Genomic DNA, 17,316 nt, shown 5'->3' with positions numbered 1-17,316 from the left:
TCGTGCCTCCATTAATCAAACCATGAAAAAACATTACAGGGTTTGGTTTTGTCTGTCCTGTTGTGTTTTTTGTGTTGCACGGTAAAGAGCATATGGAATAATTTCTGTTTTGTCAAAGTAACTGAGGAACTTCTACTCTGGGTACATTTTAAATTAGATGCATTTTACTTTACTTTTACACCAGAAATGTTGCTCAATTAGCCTCAATTAGTGGATATTTAAAGTATTTGGTGAATGAAATGATTCTGACGTTAAGAGTTGTCAGTAGAAAGGAGGCTTTGGTGAGCTGGGGGAGCGAGGGTGGTGTTGGTGAACAGCAGGGTGGCCCAGTGGGGAGAGAGACCGTCCTGTAACTGAACGGTCACAGTGTCGAGTCCCATATCGTTCTGAATCTAAAAGCGCATCGGTGTTATTCCCTCGCCCCATGTCCGTTTCTCTGGATAATCAGCTAAACTGCTTCAAATGTAACCGTGACCAAGTTTCTAGTCTGTGAGCGCAAACGTACCTGCAGAGTTTCTTGCATGTGAAACCGTCCACATTTGAGAAGCTAGATGTGAAACTCGAGCCGAACGACTTGAAATCGCATCAGAGTGTGTCCAGATTTGGCCGCTTTTGTGTTGGATGTGGCCGGTATACAGGGCATGAAGAGAGAGAGAGAGAGAGAGAGAGGTGTCACTGACAAAACACAAAGCTCTCTCTCTCTCTGTCTGTCTCTCTCTCTCTCTCTCTCTCTCTGTCCCTCTGTCTCTCTGTCTCTCTCTCTCTCTCTCTCTGTCCCTCTGTCTCTCTCTCTCTCTGTCTCTCTGTCTCTCTCTCTCTCTCTCTCTCTCTCTCTGTCTCTGTCTCTCTCTCTCTCTCTCTCTCTGTCTCTCTGTCTCTCTCTCTCTCTCTCTCTGTCCCTCTCTCTCTCTCTCTGTCTCTCTGTCTCTCTCTCTCTGTCTCTCTGTCTCTCTCTATCTCTCTCTCTCTCTCTCCCTCTCTCTCTCGTACTCAAGAGCTTCTCTGCATCGCTGCCTGTTGTGTTCGCTGTATGAGCTTCGCCCGAATGGCCTGACTGTGTTTTTCCAGGCATTTGTGTTGGAGTGTACATTTAAAGTACTTGGTGATTAAAGTGGTTGTTATTCTGCTGCCTGCATCCATGAGTTTATTTCATTATTATCATTATTATTATTATTTATTTATTTTCAATGTTGAGAATGTGGCTGCGAGGCAACGATTACATTTGATTTGCATTTGTGAGAGTTGTGTGTGTGTGTGTGTGTGTGTGTGTGTGTCAGAGAGTGTTAGTCTTGCATGTGTGCACATATGGGCGAGTGTTGGTTTTGTGTGTGTGCCTGTGTGTGTTTGAGTTTGTGTGCGTTTGTGTGTGTGTATGCGTGTGTTTGTGTGTGTGTGTGCACGTGCATCTGTGTACACTCACAATTGAGTTAGCATCCGGGTAGGCATGTTCAATGTTATTGATTCTGGTCCATAATCGATTGGCTCTTGCGTTACATGGAGCTGCACATGCAGAGTAATGAGCTGCTGCAGGCTGTAGAGCAGAGGGGAGAGTTTACTTAAAGTGGTATTCCTCAAAATCCTTACTGAAATGTAGTCTCCATCTTTGTCCCTCAGCCTCACTGTGGTGTTTCTGCACTGCACTTCCCACAGATCACCTGTCAATCAAACAGTGTGGGCGGAGCTTGGATTTTCTGTTGCTGCAGTTTGAGTTTCTCTTTTCTTTGTCTGTTCAGCCATGGTGGCTATCACTGCTCATGCTAACTACCCAGCTCTTCTTCTTCTGTTGATTCCAAACAAACCGGAAACGTAAAACGCATCGCTTCCTGTGCGCCAAGGGACCCCCTGAAACCCCCTCTCGGATCCCTGGAGGTCCTTGGACCCCGCTTTGGGAACCCTAAGCTTATTACTGAAGATGCTAGTGATCAGATTGGGTGAGATGTTGTGGGTGAAGTGTAGTTCTGAATGAGGGGATCAAACGCACAAGGAGCTTTGGCAAAGAAATCTTGAAGATAAAAAGATCTGATCGGTCTTTGATAATTAAAAATGATGCATTGGAGCAAGAATGTGCGGCTTTCAACTTTTTATCTCGAGGTGTAAGCCCAGGCATCGCTGCACTGAGGCGTTGCTGCCTAAGACTTACGGAGTTATTCGGTTTGAATTTAACCAATCAGCTGTAATGGAAGGAACCGACTTGATAACCGCAGTGACAGACCCGCTGTCCTCATCCAAGCCAGGTTTCGACATCCCTACGTCTACATCCCATCGGCAGTTTCCTCAGTGTATTAGCATAAAAGAGAGCTACATCAGATCCTGCTTGTTGGTAAATATTATTATAAGGGCCTTCCTGTGTGAAAAAGCAGATCATCAAATTCCAGCACTGACTATTCAAATACCAATTAGTCCATATTTGTACTGACATGAGGGTGGGTTCGGGGGTGGTGGTGGTGGTGGGGGGGGGGGGGGGGTTAGCCAATAAGGGTCACGGGGGTTGAAGTGGGTCTTGGGGAATGTGTGCAGCTTGGACTTTACGACGACTCACTTCGCAGCACACAGAAAGGCGTTTGCTTTCCCTTCCAGCACAGCAGTGTCAGAAGTCTTTGGAGACTTTGAGATTCAATAAAAAAGCGAAGCGAGCAGCCAGGTGGCTAAAGAGAGAGAGAGGCCATCTTGAAACTAGTGTTGTCTTGATAACCAAAACCTGGTAACTTGTGATGGGAATTTGTCATTATTTTTGACATTTTATAGACTAAATGATTAATCGATTCATTGGAAAAATAATTAATAGATTCATCGATAATGAAAAGAATCTACCCACCTGATTCCTGCTCAGCTGCTTTTCAGCGCTCCATTCATCTTGTCTGGTGCGAAGCAAAAGTCAAAACCAAACGCTCCCAGAGCCTGCTGGAGTTTCAAGGAGTCGTTGATGAAGGTACAGTATGGTCTGGTGGTTAGAGAGACCGTCCTGTGATCAGAAGGTCACAGGTTCAATCCTCACAACAGCCATCCTGCCAAAGTGCCTTTGAGCGAGGCACTGAACCCCTGATACCTCCTGACCTCTGACCTCTGACCCCTCTGTGACATGTGGACATGAATGTGTCCATGTGAAAGAAACTAGGGTTTGATTGATTTGGGTTTTTGAAGGCTGATAATGATATTTTTGGATTATAAATGATGATTATGTTAATAATTTCTAATAATAATAATAGTAATAATAAAGACATAGTCATGCGTACTTGTGTGGAATCCCATCAAAATGTTGCATTAGAATCACTTCAGCTGAAGGGCTTCCCATAGACAACCAGTGTAGTATTGATCAAACGAACTGCATCATATCCATCGTATCGGATGCGGGACAACACTGCCTGGACCGTATCTGATTTTTAATAAAATGCCAATATCGTCCCAATATGTTTGCAAACTGATATATTGGTCTAACAGTAGCAGAAGCACATTCTGGAGGGCGGAGCCAGTGCTTTGGTCTGCAGGCTGGAGGTAGAACGGACTCTGCATGGTGTTTTGACTCCTGCAGGACATTAACAGAGACTTGAATCATTAGCCTAGCTCTTTAGCCATATCTAGTATATTAGTGTTAGTCATGTTAAGGCAGATTTCCAGTTATGTTTCCATCCAGAGGCTTGGTGTAAGACAACGCAGCAACTGATCTGAAATAATCTATTTTAGGTCGGGACAATTCTGCTCCTTTGCAGGCTGAGGACAGCAGTTCAGTTGACATCATGTGTGGGTTTCAGTGGACTGAGCACATGCGCGCACACACACACACACACACACACACACACATACACACATACAGTATGTATATGAAAATAGGAGGATGAACATTGAAGCTCTCATTTACAGCAATGGCCTAGGGAAATAGTTGTAGAAGGGAGGGTTTACACACACACACACACACACACACTCACACACACACACACACACACACACCCTCACACCCAGTATCAACTACAGTCTTGGAATTGGGAAGTAGAGGGTTCAGATAGTGGAAGGAAACAGGTTTTGAACTATGTGGTTTTTGAAAAGTTGCAGGGTTTGGAGCCGCAGGTTGGAAGTGGCAGGTTGGGAGCTGGAGGTCAGAGGTCAAAGGTCTGACAGCCTGAAGATACAGAATCAGAATGGCTGTCATTTTTACCAACTATAATACATGTGCATGAATTTGACTTGGTCACACTGGTGCAAAGACACATCTACGGTTTCACAGGCTGAAGGCTGAAGCCACACATCAGCAGAGCAGGATATCGATGGGGAATCTTTAAAACCGATGTTTGTTTCAAACTTTAACACTACATTGTTAATTGAGAGCATAAAGTAAAGAGTTATGCAGTGAAGTTAATTATTTTCTTTTCAGCATTTTGTCCAAGTCGTCTAGTTTTCAGAATACCAACATGCTCATCTGATTTCCACAAAAAAATGTCCTGAAATTAGTAGAAATCTTGTGAGTAGGTGATATTTCTTAAGCTTTTTCACACCTTTTTGATGACTTTAAATTGATAGTCATACCTAACAATATTGCACAATTTAAAATGAAAAAGTTTTTTTTATGAACCTATGTTTAGACAAGAAGAGGATATACTGTATGATTATATATTATATTATTATCTGGTGGATGCAGAAAGCGTTGGCCTGCCTGGTCCAGTGGGGCCTCCAGGGGCCGGATGGAGCCGTGATTCAATTTAACCAGGGTGGGTGTGGTGGGGGGGGTGGGGGTGGGGGGTGGGGGGGGTGCCTGATAACGGTCGGCTCCAGTGCTCGTTGGTCGTCTCGTGGAATTGATTGTTTTAGTCTGCTGCCGAGTCGAGGCTCGCCCCGGTTGAAAGCTCCTGATGCCTGTTTGATGTTTTCGAAGCTAAAATGCTGAAGTCTCCTTTCTCTTCCTCTGAAGGATTCAAAACACTATTAACCCTGGAATCAAAGGGACGTTTTGCTTTTGTGAAATACATCTACAGAGTTTATCTCCACAACCCTATATACTGTATATATATATATATATATGAAAACCTCGTCCATGTTATGGGTTGAGGAAATTCAACTTGGTGCTGATGAAACCCTTTCAAAACCTTTTGGACAAACTCAAAATTGCATGATGGTCAAACTAAAAACGAGGCTGTTTTTCTTAGCTCCTGAAAAGTTGACAATTTGGAGATACAAGGTTTTCATAGGACAGTGATGATGTGTATTTTGGAGAGAAAAAAATATCATTACATGAAGTTCATCATTCAATATCTCTGAAGTACAGAGGATCCAGTCTGTTAAAGTGTTATCATTCTGTCATGTGAGAGTTTAAGTCACCTGCTGTCATTTTGTAAAAAGAGGTGTCACTTATTTTCTAATAGTGGAATTTTCATTTTGGAACGAAACTCATCTTTTCTGTGTAATCTTGCCCGGTAACACCGCAGTAAATCAAGACAGAATCGAGACTTTACTTCTGCCAAGGAGGTTTTGTTTTCGCTCATTAGTAAGTTTGTCTGTCAGCAGGATTTCTCAAAAACATACGAACGGATTTCTCTGAAGTTTGCTGGACAGATCATCCTTGGGTCAAGGAACAAGTCAGTAGATTTTGGTGGTGATTTGGATCTGGGATTTTCACCATTAGACGATTAGCATTTATAAGACTTCATTCCCAATCCTGAATGGATGTTTGCAGGGTCAAGAAATCAATTTAACTTCAAATGTAAATGACAGGAATTAAATATTTAAGGGTGACAGCAAGTTGGAGAATTGTTCAGCGTTGGCAGACGTTTGCCTTGCTGCAGTAGTTTTATTAATTTGTTTGTTGGGACTCCGGCATGATTCGTTAATTTTTCTGAGTCTGCCTTAACGAGCCTCTGGGTGTTAATGGATGCAGCAGTGCAAGTCTTCCCTTCATTACAGCTAATTGCATTTTAATATATTTGTTTTGTTAAAGCACTCTGTAATTTTAAGCTAAGTGCTACACAAAGCCGGTTATTGTTGTTGTGTCCTGGTTACTAAGACTTGATGGACTGATGTAGGATGGATGTTGTTGTCTCCTGTGTCTCCAGAGATGTGACGCCGACTAGATAAACAACATGCCTGTCGTCCCTGGCAACAGGCGGTAAGCTACCGTAAAGCTACCGGCTCAGCGCACCGTTACCGTGGAAGCAAACAGCCAAGATGTACACAAAGAGATTACATGGACACACAGATGCACGCACACACACACACACACATACACAACCAAACCCACCATGCATATGTTGCAGGCTCTTCTGTAGGGGAGAAGCTAGTTTTCTTAATCCAGCCATAGCAGGGCATTAAATCTTCTTTATGTGTGTGTGTGATGGAGGGTTTTCTGGCTTACTGTGGCCTTGACAGAGGCTTAGACGGCGAGGGGAGGAGGTCCCGTCCCGCCGCCCGTCCACCGCTGTCTGACCAGCTGTCCAGATGCTCATGTTTACATCCTTAAGTCGCAGATATTACCAGAAATCAACAGTAAAGAACACGAAGGTCAAAACAACAGCAGAAGGAGCAAAAAAATATTCCTGTTCCCTGAATATATTCATGTATCAGCAATTGGGTAACGCTTCATTACACAATTTGTTCATAATTTCCTAGAAAGGAGCTGTTCATTCCTTCTTTCATTTCCTGGAAAGAACCATGAAATGAAAATGTAATGTGAGCAGTCTGTTTGGTGGAGTTTCCTGGAAAGAACTGCAAAACGATGAACTATTTATTGGAAAAATAATAGAGATAAATTATTTGTTGAATTCCTTCCTCTAATTGCTAATTTTATACTACATAATTTCATGTTTCTGTCTTGGAAACTCCAAAAGAAATTAGGTACTTACCAACTACCAACTACCATCGAACTCTTTCTCTATTTTCCCTATAATTAGCACATAATTTCATGTTTTTTTCCAAGAAACTTCCTAAGAAATTAACAGTTCCTTTGTAGGAAATTATTAGAAAATTGTGGACCTGGAAAATAACGTGTTACCAGCGATTGTAGACCTGAGAATCAAAAGTGTTAAGCATTGAAGAAGATGATGATGATGAACAACAATCACTAAGGAAGCGCAGAAACAGGAAAACAACACACCGCTATCGTCGACTATATAGATAAACAGGCAATCGTAATTAAAGGCTAAATAGTAGCGTGCGTCTAGTTAAGCTAAGAGATAATTTTCCCACCTCTATCTTCCAACCTGACCTACATCTGTCTTATAATATAAGTTGGATGGAGAGCTTGTGAAACCGTGATGGTCAAGCGTCTCATCTGTGATTACTACAGCAGAATAACATGGAGAATATATCGCGATTCATTTTCCTGCCTCACGATACGGATTGTCACATTTTCGTATTACGATATATTGAATTTCGATATATCGTCCCATCCCTATGTTTTTATATTAAGTGGATGTATCGCATGTAAGTCATTCACTGTCCACACTGGTCTGGGGATTTAAACAGGCGACCATCCAGTCATAAGCCCGCTTCTTTAACCTTTAAGCTCCTTTCTAAAGTGCTAAATGCTTCGAAACACCAGTTCTCTCTCCCTCTGCCAGGAGCGGCTCCCTGGGAAAGCTTTCCATGAAAATATCCCCATGCTGGGTGGAGGGAACATGGGAGGGGGGGCGGTCTTTATTTCCTGGTTCTTATTTCTTTCTTAACCCAGAAGTTCTCTATCATACAGTGCGTGATCACTGCTGGGTCGCAGGAATATTTTGTTACCTCTATTGTCCGGGCGCTGTGGCTCGGACTCTTGCTCTCCTTATTGTACTCTTTTAATGTTGTCGATCTAAGAGTCGACTCCTATTCTACTGCTGCACTTATTGTGAGTCATTATGGATAAAAGCATCATCTAAATGCCCCAAGGGTAAATGTCTTGCTTGGAATTGAGCTCTGTTTTTTTTCTGTAGTGATCCTATCATTATATGGGTCAAGGGACCTGGGTGCAGCAAGTCCACATCCAGGAGTTAGGACTGTGGGTCTAAAGCTGCTTTCACACCAAGCAGGTTTCAAGCAGATTATTCAAACTCTGAAGCGGCTGAAAATGCGAGTCTCGATCGGACCTGGTCGAAGGGAACTGAGATGCAGTTTGTTAGGAGTGAGAACGCAATCCAAATCAGCTTCAGGAAATAACCTCAAAACACAAGGGTTTATGGGTAGAAGGAGACAGATCTCTATCTTATCTCTATCTTAAATAAACATAAGCGACTGACCGTTTCAACACTTGGACATGTACAGTCAAATAGAATGTATGAATAAAAAGTATGCTAAAGATGCTATGTGTAGTATTTTTTAAACTTCAATATATTGTCAAATTAAATACAGTATATAATAGTGATATTACCGTAAACAAATGAGACCATGGTCAAAATGACTGTGGTGTTGTTATTGCTGGTGTTTCCCAAAATTAAAAGATTTCCCACAAACCCCGTTGCCTCCGGTCGCAAAGAGGATCTTTGCTTCTTCGGTCAGAGGTTTTCTCTTGCCTTCCCTGAAGAGGATGAACATGTTGGAAGTGATTTCTCCATCTTCCTTTCCCTCCTTCCACCATCTGCTGATAGAAACCTCTTCCTGTTTTGTGCCGTAAAGCGATCCAGCAGATTTCCCTCCAGATCCACCGGGTGGAGAAACTATGGAGTACGCAGAGTAGAGGCTGATAGAGGCTGACCAGGCTTCACAGCGATGGTTTTGTTTGTTTAATTATACTTATGGCTCAAAATAATGTGGTAATGATTTACTTAAAACACTACATGAAGCACAAGTCTAGAGAAAATGAACAGAAAGTGTCTTGGCGATCAAGTAAACAGAATAAAACCACGCCCCTGAACGCCTCATCATGCAGCCGCTGGTTTTCTCAAAGCCAAAACAAAGAAAAAGAGGAGCGGTGTTTTTTGCTGGAGACAGAGAGTCCACTTAAGCAGGCTGTGATCAATCCTCTGCTTTAATTCCTTAATGGCTGGTTTGACCCTCTGGCCTCGCCTCTTCTCTCCCAGCTCAAATTGTTTTTAAATGGCTTTACTTTGTGAAGCTCTTGGCTCCTCTGATTGCATTAGTATCGGGCTGAGCAGGGCATAGGCTTTTGTCGCAGGCTACATTAGTGTTAATTCATTGTGTGTGTGTGTGTGTGTGTGTGTGTGTGTGTGTGTGTCTATAAGGACATGTGTGTCTGTGCAAATGTATGTGTGTGTGTGCACGTTTGAGTCTACCTCTGACATTGATTGAAACGTTTAAGCGAGCAGGCTTGTGAGGTCACCAACTGTGTCTTTGTGTGTGTGTGTGTGTGTGTGTGTGTGCGTGTGTGCGTGTGTGTGTGTACCTCTGAGATTGATCGAAACATTCAGCCAAGCAGGCTTTCATCAACTCGTGAGGTCACCCAATTGGGTTCTCACGATGATGTCATCTCTAATCGACATGATGTCAACATCGGCTTCCTCATCGTAACCAATAGCAACCTGCTCTCCATCACCGCTACTCATTTAAAGAGATAACTTGATGTTTTGAGTTTCAAAATGTCAGACAGTCCAAGTCAAGTCCATGTCATTAATGTCAAGTCTCAAGTCTAAATGTAGAACAGCAAGTCAAGTCAGAACAAATCAAGAGTCCAGTATCAATTTAATATCTTAAAGAAAACTAAATATCTAGGACTTTTCAATGCAATATGGTTTTAATAGGATAAAAACTTGGTAAGAGCATCATGAGTTTGATTTCTATAATCAGTTTCAACTTCAATCAATTCAATCATTCCATACAAATTCAGAAAACAGAATTTAAATTCAGTCGTCCGCTGGAACAAATCTCATCACTTTCAATCTGAGTCATTTACACAAACACAAGATCTCAAGTCAAGACTTTAGAAACCTTTTCAAGTCATCAAAGTACAAGTCAGAGTCAAGTCCCAAGTCACCAGAACCCAAGTCAAGTCAAGTCTCAAGTCTTCTCTTCATGCATCAAGTCGAGTCTCAAGCAATTAAAGTTGTGACTCAAGTCCAAGTCATGTGACAAGTCCCCACCTCTGGTTTAACATTAGCATTTCTGCAGCTGTAAACTGATGGCATCACCAAAGTACCCATAATCCCAAGAGCGACCTCACCTGTGCGTTCACACTGCGAGCCTCCCTGTTTATTTTTTCGAGTAATGCTACATACAGGAAGTAGCACTTGCTAGCTAGCTATGATAACTCATCAAAACAATGTAACATTATGACAGGCAGTACTAACTTTGTGGCTGCACAGGACTCCTACATCATACATAAATAAATAAATAAATAAATAAATAAATAAATAAAAGAGACCATTACATCATAAATAAATAAATAAACAAAGAAGGCACTACATTGTCTCTCATGCTACATGCATTGTGAACGCGTGGCAAGGTAGCGGGGCACAAACACAAAAACTGACTAATTACCTCTGACAGATAACAGACAACTTTAACAGTCTTATTTGTATTAGCTGGATGGCAAATGTTTGTCTTGGACAGGTTAATGGTGAACCACATTGCCGCCTGCCGTTTACCCAGAAATCTGTTTGACTAGCCCTCCGGCGCTACACCACCAACAACAACACATTGCGAGTGCCGTCTCCTGCTCTGTGGTCTGTGGTTTGCATGTGGAATATTTCCTGTCCATGTTATCTCTACAGAATCAGGATGTTGAGGGTTTGGCTCCAAAACTTCATAACTGAATATTTAAAAAAAAAATATTACGAAACCATCCTCAAACTAATGGAAGCAGAATATATTTTAAAAAATTATAAAGCTAATAGCTTAAATATACTTTAATAAATTTTGCTTTCATGTAACCATCTTAAAAGTCAAGGTGTCTTCTTTACAAATCGTGGATATTTCAATTTGGAACAAAACTCGTAGAACATATGAAACTAAACCAATATCTCATTTGCTGTAATTTCACAACACAAATGCCAGTGGCTCTCTGTAGCTTTTTGCACTGAATTTGAGGTCAATTGGATAGTAATCTAGTTTCTGCTTGGGAATAGCCAAACCTCGATTTTAAGATACTAAGATACTAAGATACTAAGATACGTGGCATTTTCACGTTTAATGACAAGCAAAACTACTTTGGTTAAGATCAGGGTTAGGCAACTAAGACTTTGGTTAAGTTTAGGAACCAGTTTGGCTTCAGGTTTTGGTCATGGTTAAATAAGAAAAACCTTCACTGCACTTCCCAGAGATCACCTGTCAATCAAACAGAGTGGGCGGAGCTTGGATTTTCTGTTGATGCAGTTTGAGTTTCTCTTTTCTTTTGGTGGCTATCGCTGCTCATGCTAACTACCCAGTTCTTCTTCTTCTGTTTCTGTATGTTCTGGAAACATAAAACGCATCACTTTCTCCAGGAAAGAGCTCCCAGACACGAGCAATTGGTGATAGAGAGTAGCAAAACAGACATTTATTTATGTGAAAGTGTTGCAGATTATTGCTTTTAAGTAATGTGAAAGAAGATGACTAGTGTTTCTGTATCAAACTGGAGAGGCAGGATTATGACTTTTATGCAGAAAATCAGGTGAAAACAAGAAATAGTGTTTGTAGGAGCAGATTGGCCCGTCTCTATCCACCTCCCTCCTCTCCTCTCTTCTTCTCCGTCCCATGTGGTTTAATTGGGCCATCGTCTCTCCCATCCTCAGGCCTGATTATTCATTTAAAGCAACAGATTTTCTTTTCTTCTTATCCCCCCCCTCCTTTTCTTTTTCTCCCCTCTACTCCGCATACGGACCAGTGAACCCATCGTTTCTTTTTCCTCCTGTTTTCCTCCTCTCTTCTTTCCCGATTTCCCTTCATATATCTCTTTTGTGTTTCCCCCTCCTCCTTCCGTTCTTCTCCTCTTCCCCTCCTTCTCCCTCGGTTGCCTTCTTACCTCTATACCGATCTCTCTCTTTCTTTCCTCTTCTCTTTCCCTCCCCCTTCTTCCTCCACCCTCGCTCTCATTCCTACCTTCCCTGTACTCTCTCTCCTCTTCTCTCTCCATCCCTCCTCCCTCTCTGTCTCCCCCCTCCCTGTCTCTTTCCCTCTTTCCTCCCTTCATCTGCTCAGTATCAGCCTCCAGCCTCCAGACAGGCTGTTATGTAACAGTCAGGTGATGTGTTGGCCTGTTGAAGGGCCTTAAAGCCCCGCTGCCCAGCCACTAACTACGATACTGCACTGGATTGTAAAAGTGGATTCATCAGTGTGTGGAACAGGGTTTGGTCCATTCATGAACTGAATAGAGAAAGCATGGTGAATTGGAATTGAATTGGAATGACAGGACACAGAATTGAATCCCATTAAATCCCATGAAATCCCACTTCTAAGAGAGTTTGTCTTGACTTGCCAAACATTATGAATCAAATAAAAGACAGTTAAAAAAATCAGTAAATAAACAGGAGTTTACTCGTTTGTGTCTATGGCAGACAGCCATAGCACCACAAGGCGGCCATATGCTGTTACAGTCTGTATGTCAGAGGGAGCTGCCAATGGGAGTTTTCTTTAAAAAAAAAAAAAAAAAAACTCTTTCTACCAGCTTTTAGTTCTCTTATTTCTTTCCTTAACGCTGCTTTATCTTACATGGTCCTTCTAAGGTCGCCGGAATATTGTTAATTGTCCTTACTGGCTGCTTGTATTATTTGTTGATGTAGGAATTGAAGCTTTTTCTACTTTTGCACTCATTGTAAGTCACTCCGGATAACAGCATCAGCTTAAATGCCAAAAATGCAAATGTGAGAGTCAGTTCTGCGTGCATACAGGAACTGTCCTTTTTTAATTGAGGTAAATATTGACGCTTATTCCCAGTGGGCTTCCCACATATTCCCTGCAGGGAGATGACAATGGTAGATTGTTGTCATTAGCTCACTCCCTGTTTGATTATGCAGGATTCAAACAGGTTGTACACTTCTTTGGCAGAATCAGTTATGTGTGTTTGTAATGCTGCGGTCATGCGTAGCTCAGTGAGTAGAGTACTGCTGCCAGGGTTTACGGCTCCATTCCTCATTCAGCTCAGTGGCTGCAGCACTCGTACTACATGGCACTGTGGTTTAAAAGCATCCACCAAATGGCATATGATATACTGTTTTGCACATCAAAAAAGAGGAAGACTAGGGTGTCCTGGTGGCTCAGTGGTCTAAGGTGTGTACCATGTAAACGCAACATTTTGGGTTCAAATCTGACCCAGGACCTTTGTCGCATGTCATCCCCCTCTCTCTCTCCCAATCTATCTCCCAGTCTATCTCCTTCAAATAAAAAGCGGAAGACTCAAGGACGTTTAACAATTAACAGTTTGAAAAGTTGGATAGCTTGAGGTTGTGTGAATTCCCAAAGTGCTCCAGTCTTGCTGTTTTACATTTTTGACTTCTTATTTGGACAGTGGGACAACTGTTTTTGCATTCTCTAAGTAGGCCTACAAACATTTTCTACTGTTGGCCTCTGGTAATAATAGTTTGGAGGAGTGTCATTCTAAAATGCTATAACTTAGGCACTTAGCAGACATTGTTATAAGACATATAGGATAAGACACTCCAGGGTGTCCAGAGTGACGTACAATTAGTGCAACAGCTTTTTGAACAGCATTTTGAAAGCAAATTGTTACCTGATGGTCACTGGAACAATATTTCAGAAACAAAAACATAGTCTGAAATTATACTATTTTGTAAAAGAAGGTTTTAGAATAGCTAATAACTTCAGCCAAGAATAAGTTTGTAATAGCAGTTATGATTTATTTTTTAAAATGTTGCCTCTCTCTCTCTCTCTCTCTCTCTCTCTCTCTCTCTCCCTGTAGGTGCTGATATTTTCTGAAGATGAGCAGTGGGGGGGAAAACACCCCGGAGCCTCCCAGGGGGGGAGAGTCTCTGAAGAGGAAAGACTGTCAGCCGGACCTCCTGGAGCCCAGGTGAAGACCCACAACCTCAATACACATCTGACACACATCTGACACACAGCCTCAATACATCCTCACTGTAACCTCAATGCATCATCAATATAACCTGAGTACATAACTTCCAAACATCACCACAACAATCAATGCATCCTCATTATATCCTCAATATAGATTGCTAATAGACTCAATACATCCTGATCCTCGTCTTAATACATCCTCATTGTAACATCTATACATCCTCACTATAACCTCAACACATACAGTCCTTCCCTATAACCTCAAGACTTCCGAATTGTAACCTCAATACACATAGCCAATACACATCAATACATCCACCTTTTGACCTCAGTTCATCCTCATTATAACCTCAATACATATACCCCATACACAACCTCAGTGTATCCTCACTGTAACCTCGATACATTGTCATTCTAACCATGGTACATAATGCAACCTCTCCACAGTCACTTAAAACAATGACACATCCTCACTTAAAACCTCGACACATCCTCACTTAAAACCTCAACACAACCTGACTTAAAACCTCAACACATCCTGACTTAAAACCTCAACACAACCTGACTTAAAACCACAGCACATCCTCACTTAAAACCTCAACACATCCTCACTTAAAACCTCAACACAACCTGACTTAAAACCACAGCACATTCTCACTTAAAACCTCAACACATCCTCACTTAAAACCTCAACACAACCTGACTTAAAACCTCAACACATCCTCACTTAAAACCTCAACACAACCTGACTTAAAACCTCAACACATCCTCACTTAAAACCTCAACACAACCTGACTTAAAACCTCAACACATCCTCACTTAAAACCTCAACACAACCTGACTTAAAACCTCAACACATCCTCACTTAAAACCTCAACACAACCTGACTTAAAACCTCAACACATCCTCACTTAAAACCTCAACACATCCTCACTTAAAACCTCAACACATCCTCAATTAAAACCTCAACACAACCTGACTTAAAACCACAGCACATTCTCACGTAAAACCTCAACACATCCTCCCCACAACCCAAGCACAGAGCCATGTTCATTATAAACTCATTACATAACTTCCACGCAAGCTCACCACAACCTCACTCTAACATCAATGCAGAACTTCCACACAACCTACAACTTCAGCACACGTAGCAAATACACAAGATCTGTATATCCTCATTATATCCTCATTACACACAGCCAGGGCTGTAGTCAAGACCACCATAATAGAATCCAAGACCAGGTCCAATCCAGTTCCAGTCAAGACTGAGTGCAAAGGGGGTCGAGACCAAGTCAAGACTGACTATTCAAGTCCAACACGAAAATAAGCAATAAACAGGATACATGCTTTTCTAAATGCAAAAATGATAAGTAAAGATCCCATGAAATGGCATCTTTACTTCCTTGATTTGATGTATTTCCTGTTGAAACAGGACGTTGGGGCGGGACATAATGCAGCGAGGGATCATTCAAAAGTCTAAACCAATGGGATATCAGACAGAGAGAGAAAGGCAGTTTGATTTGATGGGAGGGGTGGAGGGCCGGGATTGTTCAAAAGTCTGTGATGGTTTCATTGGTTGGAATATTAAATTTAGGCCTACTGGTGCAGCATGAGGTCACCATTAAAGACTCTCTGTTTTCCAGGCAGTAAAGGTAAGGGGAATTCATTTCATGGGGACTTTAAGGAGCTTCTTCATTTTCTCTGGATGAACAGAGATGTAGATTTGCCTGCAGACGAGCTCTGTGTTAAACCTTTCAACATCCGCTGGCAGGACGAAAAGTGCATTGGAATGCATGAAGCTAGCCAATCATTTTATTGGAGATGAGGTGAAAAAAAACATGTTACATCTGTTGAAAAGTCATAGATATGCTGAGAAAAGGTAGAAAAAATTTAGTCCGCATTCAGTAGTGGCCAAGACCAAGACAAGTCCAAGTCCACTGAAACGTGGACTCAAGTCCGGACTCCGTACTACAGCCCTGCACACAGCTAATTTACAACCTCAATACATCCTCACTATAACCTCAGTACATCCTCACTATAACCTCAGTACATCCTCACTATAACCTCCATAAATCCTCTCCAACACGAAAGGACGACGACTTGTTAGTCCTTTATAAACTGCCGTCTCACAAAGTGCTGTGGCAGCGTTTTTTCTCCATCGACCTACAAGAGCCTCGCGACTCATCTTACCAATGTCTCTCTCTCTCTCTCTCTCTCTCTCTCTCTCTCTCCCTTTCATCTCTGCTCTCCCCTCTCTCCTCTCTTTCCTGAATCAGAGTCACAATGGTTTTAGTAGCATGATCAGTACACTTGTGTTCCAAAAGCATTCATGGATATTAATAACAATTCATATAGAAAGTACACAAATAAAAGTAATTTTATACATAGATGAATCAAAAAATCACACACAAAAAAACAATATCTTTCAGGGTTTCCAGCTGAATTCTGTTCGATTCTTTGTCCATATTGATCTTTTAGTCTGGATATTGTGACATAAATATACAAAATTTGCATGAATATCAATTGCTCTGCTCTCCTCACCTAATCCAGTTTTCATTTGTATCTGTTAGGGCTTGGATGCCTTGATTCTGTTACTAAACTTTGGAAAATCCACATTTCTAATAGGAAGATATTTAGGATCCCATCTTCAGCCTCACTCTGTTTACAGTGTGAACGGAGACACTCATGTCTTTCTTTCCATTAATATTATTATGACCCCATTTTTCTCCCCCCCCCCCCCTGCAGCCCTAAGAGGAGCACTGAGCGGAGGAACCGGGAGCAGGAGAACAAGTACATTGAGGAGCTGGCCGAGCTGATCTTCGCCAACATCAACGACATGGACGACCTCAACGTCAAGCCAGACAAATGTGCCATCCTCAAAGAGACGGTGAAGCAGATCAGACAGATCAAGGAGCAGGGTGAGGATCGAGTTCGGTTCAACCTGTGTCCTGCTTTTTATCCCCCTAAATAATCATAATCATAATCTTTAGCTATATCACACTTCTCAAAACACATTTACAAAGCATTTTACAAAGGATTCAAAAACAAAAACAGATCAAATCAACAATCAATCAAAGAAATTAAAGCAAGGTGACAGCAGCCCTGGTTCAGTTGAACCTAAACAAACCAAATGCAAAAATGCAACAAAGTAACTATGGTTCAGACTAAAGAAAACAAACTGTAAGTGTGATTTATCCTACTTGGAGCACCAGGTGGGTGGGGTTTACCACATAAGGACTAATCAGATAGTGTCAGCTTAGTTGTCGTTAGCTAAATGACTAAAATGTAAATTGTAAATGTGTTGTTAACACACACTCATCCTGTCAGTCACACTCTGTGGAAAGCAGATGAGTCGTGCGGACAGACTATGTAATGATGATGATGATGATGATGATGAAGATGATAGTGATAATGTATGTGATGATGATGAAGAGACAGGCTGCTGCAGACTCA

The 17,316-nt window shown here is 41.8% G+C and overlaps 1 protein-coding gene across 1 annotated transcript in view; it reads left to right on the top strand.

Annotated features, from left to right (window-relative positions):
- Positions 1 to 17,316, top strand: part of LOC139910179 (nuclear receptor coactivator 2-like) — a 59,265-nt gene that overhangs the window by 11,753 nt on the left and 30,196 nt on the right. The window contains exons 2-3 of the mRNA XM_078287529.1: positions 13,748 to 13,858; positions 16,609 to 16,781. Of these exons, the coding sequence (XP_078143655.1) occupies positions 13,767 to 13,858; positions 16,609 to 16,781 (265 nt within the window). The 5' untranslated portion in view covers positions 13,748 to 13,766. The remainder of the gene's footprint in view (positions 1 to 13,747; positions 13,859 to 16,608; positions 16,782 to 17,316) is intronic.

This window comes from Centroberyx gerrardi, chromosome 13, assembly GCF_048128805.1.
Source record: "Centroberyx gerrardi isolate f3 chromosome 13, fCenGer3.hap1.cur.20231027, whole genome shotgun sequence".
Classification (NCBI taxonomy): domain Eukaryota; kingdom Metazoa; phylum Chordata; class Actinopteri; order Beryciformes; family Berycidae; genus Centroberyx; species Centroberyx gerrardi.
This window is presented reverse-complemented; position numbering and strand designations above follow the sequence as displayed.